Below are 3,581 nucleotides of genomic sequence, written 5' to 3' on the forward strand. Positions count from 1 at the left end.
TTCTAAACTGGGACTGTTCTCTTGGGAGAGAAGAAGCAGAGGTGTTTTACAAAATCATGAGTCGCCCCGTAGTTAGGGAGAACCTGTTCCCACTCAGAAAAGGAACAGGAATAAGAGGGAACAGATTTAGTGATGTGCAAAAAGAGCAAATGTGATGTGAGGAGAAGTGTTTTTCCCACAGGAGAGGGTATTGGATGGTTATTTGGATCGAGATGGTGCATAAGGAGATGAGGAAAAGGCAGGAGATATCCACTGGGTAATGAGGCAAAAGTGAGGACTGCAGATGCTGGGAACCAGAGTTTAGATCAGAGTGGTGCTGGAAAAGCACAGCAGGTCAAGCAGCATCCGAGGAGCAGGAAAATCGACATTTCGGGCAAAAGCCCTTCATCAGGTGTACTGATACTCATTTATTGAGCTGGGTAAACACGATGGGCTGAATACTGTCCTCCTGTACTATACATTGCCTGTGAATCTGAAACCTTCCAATGAGCAGCTTGAAGGGGGTTGGCTCATGGTTCAGTGGGTTGGACCTGCCTTCAGGAAAAGAAACGAGGGAAATGTTGAGCAGCGTGTGGTTGTGAAACGCAGGAAGCCTCTGCAGTTGGAGCCTGCTATCTCTGACACACACACTTTTCCTAAAAGAACAAGTGACAGCTCTTGACAGACTCCAGTGAGAGAGCCACACCATCCACTTACTCTGGGAAGATTGTACTGGCTCCCAGTCTCTCCATCAGTGCAGCAAACAGTTGCTTTTCCTCGTCTTCCACTTCGACCTGCTGCTGCAGGCTCTGGGATTGATACAAAGATTCTGGAAGGTTCTGTGCCTCGGAGCCATCCGCGCCCAACCTCTGATCTGTTAGAAAGTGGCCTGCAGATTGTAGCCCAGAGAGTTAATGTTTAGTTCAAAGATCTGACATCAAACTCCTCACCCAGAGAAAGGGGTCAGGCCTAGTCCCAGCTTGAGCATTGGCTCCAAGTGACTGTGTCTGTATTATAAAAACCAGGTACTCGAGAGATACCCCCTGAAACAGAAACGGAAACGCCTCACGTCTCTCAGAGCCTGAGCTGGACAAACAGTCAGTGAGGGACAGTGTTACTGAACTGGAACCATCCCCTTTAGTCATTCACAGACCACATATTGGAGGAACCGAGGGAGGTGCCAAAACACAGGGCTCTGTGCACTGTCCATTCAACACATTAAACTCACCTCAAACTCCTTATGGCACAAACCTGCCCCACCTCACTGCCTGACCCCCTCCTTCGATCATTGGCACCTCTCACTCACTGCCTCCTCCCCCACCCACTGCCCATTCCCCCTACCCCACTCACTGTCCCCCTCCCCCACACACTGCTTATACCCCCTCCCCCACTCCCTACTTAATGATTGCCTTGCCCGGTCACACTCACTGAGCCCCTCCCTGATCACACTCTCACCATCCCGTTCAACTTTCCCTCATTTCATGCTCACTCTCCCATTCACGTTCCCCTCTCTACTCCACCCTCCCCACCCCCCACCCCGACTGGGTTGGGTTGCAGTGGGGGGAGGCTGTGGGTGAGGATGAAGGTGGAAGGGTCTCCGTGGGGTATAGGTGGAGGCGGTTTGGGCTGGAGCCAGCTTTAATCAGAGACTTCAAACTGATAAAATGCCTTTGTACAATAACAGCACAGTGGGGATTTGTCGATGGGCTGAATGGCCGCTTGACCTTTTATTAACACAAAATATTAGCACCTAAAAGTGGACCTTATTAGAAAAAGGACATGGTTCAGCCAGGGAGGTGATGAACAGCAGAACCCTACTCCTGCAGTTTACCTGTGAACTTGAAGGAGTCCCAGCAGGTAAGTGAGAACTGTTGAAAATGTGTTGCTGGAAAAGCGCAGCAGGTCAGGCAGCATCCAGGGAACAGGAGAGTCGACGTTTCAGGCATAAGCCCTTCTTCAGGAATCTGCAGAGGAGATGACTTGGGGGGTGCAGTGAGAGAGGGACTCACTGAAATCTTTGTAGAGGGAGGAAGAGAGCTTCTTCAAGGAAGGCATCCTTGTAAGAGGATTCGCAGTAGGTTAAAATTCATTCCTGAAGAAGGGCTCATGCCCGAAACGTCGATTCTCCTGTTCCCTGGATGCTGCCTGACCTGCTGCGCTTTTCCAGCAACACATTTTCAGCTCTGATCTCCAGCATCTGCAGACCTCACTTTCTCCTCGTGAGAACTGTTCCCACACATCGTGAATTCACACAGAGGGGTCAGAGCTGAGACCAGCAGTGAGAGCTCCTGAAAGGTCTCTTCTCAGTTCACAGGACTCTGTATAACATGAGCAGGTGTGTAAAAGACCTCTCCTCTGTATGACCACGCCAGTGTGTGTCTGCGGGGGAGATGACTGAGATAGTCACACCCCTGGGGTGTGCCCGGGGCTGGCTCTCTGTCGCCTCAGTGTTACCCAATGACTATTCACCCAGAGGGAACATTGTGGACTTACTCAGGCCCTTGGTCAGCTTCTCGGGAGTGAGTTGGCCGCTCTGATTAACGTCCAGTTTGTTGAACACCATCTCTAACTCCTCAGGACTGAAAGCAAATTTGTCCTGCAGTTTCTGAGCAAAGAAAAATCAAGAGAAGGCAGTTAAATTCACAGAGACATATCCACAAAGGTTCACTCACCTCCCAATGTGCAGTCTGTCCGCAATGAGCTGTCTCCGTTGAGGTCGAAGGTCATGTCAATGTCTCTGTTCAAAATCTGCATTCACTTGGCACCTCTCAACACTCACCTACCTCCCCCTTCACCTCACATTTCCCCTCCCTCACCCTTACACCCCTCACCTCTTCTCCCCCATCCCTACCCCTCTCACCTCTGTACCCCGCACCTCAACTCCCCCCGCCCACCTCTATAAGAGGCGATGTGAGTCATTGTGGCAGTGTTAGCCACTTTCAACGTGTGGAATGATTAAACTGATCAGTAAAGGTGAGAGAACCTGGAGAGAGAAATCGTTTTATCATTGCTCGACTTGCTGAATTAATCCAGTATGTATCATCATGTTCACGGCCGTGTTTTAAGTGTTGAGTATTGCCCAGGTTTCAGTGACATACAGGCCCAGGCTTTTATTGAAGTCTCTGATTAAAAGCTCGAGGAGATGGACCAATCAGAGCTCCTCTCACCTTCATGTCATCTCGAGTGATGAAGCCCCTCTCAGCTCCACTGCATTCCTGGAAAAACTCATGCACCTTCTCCACAATGAAGCGTTCCCCGGAGCTCCAGCTGGCCTCTTGCCCCAGTTGGGGTGAATCCTGGGGGTTCTGTAGGCCTCGCCGCCGTCTCGCAGTCCTCCGGCCCTGCCGAGGGGTCACCCCTTTCGGGACACTGGGGGTGGGTTCCGTCTGCTCGTCCATCACGGCTGCTCAGTGCTGATTTCTAGTGGGGGCTAAGAGGGAGAGACACAGACAGAGGCTGGTTTGATTTGGTCGATAGATTCATAAAGTCACACAACATGGAAATAGATCCTTCAGTGCAAGCAGACAACCATCACCCTGAGGCTGGCATCACCAGCTGCAACCCCCCCTCACCCCCCCCCCTCACCCCCAGGATCCTCATCT

General features: G+C 51.2%; 1 protein-coding gene across 1 annotated transcript; it reads right to left on the minus strand.

Moving 5' to 3' along the window:
• Window positions 1–338: 338 nt before the first annotated feature.
• LOC122563001 (EF-hand calcium-binding domain-containing protein 4A-like) lies at window positions 339–3,511 on the minus strand. Its single transcript, XM_043716297.1, has 3 exons — window positions 3,147–3,511; window positions 2,473–2,584; window positions 339–868 (listed from the first exon to the last, which is right to left on the minus strand). Exons 1-3 carry the CDS (start codon window positions 3,375–3,377, stop codon window positions 693–695), a joined length of 519 nt encoding a protein of 172 aa, XP_043572232.1. The 5' UTR covers window positions 3,378–3,511; the 3' UTR covers window positions 339–692.
• Between the last annotated feature and the right edge of the window lie 70 nt (window positions 3,512–3,581).

This window comes from Chiloscyllium plagiosum, chromosome 26, assembly GCF_004010195.1.
Source record: "Chiloscyllium plagiosum isolate BGI_BamShark_2017 chromosome 26, ASM401019v2, whole genome shotgun sequence".
Taxonomy (NCBI): domain Eukaryota; kingdom Metazoa; phylum Chordata; class Chondrichthyes; order Orectolobiformes; family Hemiscylliidae; genus Chiloscyllium; species Chiloscyllium plagiosum.

Bases quoted from the DNA above. Each gene is read 5' to 3' on its own strand.
- LOC122563001 (XM_043716297.1), bottom strand. From the start codon at position 3,377: ATGGACGAGCAGACGGAACCCACCCCCAGTGTCCCGAAAGGGGTGACC. The intron at 2,585-3,146 runs GTGAGAGGAGCT...TTCTTTGCTCAG, and splicing joins TCACTCGAGATGACATGAAG to AAACTGCAGGACAAATTTGC. The intron at 869-2,472 runs GTAAGTCCACAA...TACAATCTGCAG, and splicing joins GAAGCTGACCAAGGGCCTGA to GCCACTTTCTAACAGATCAG.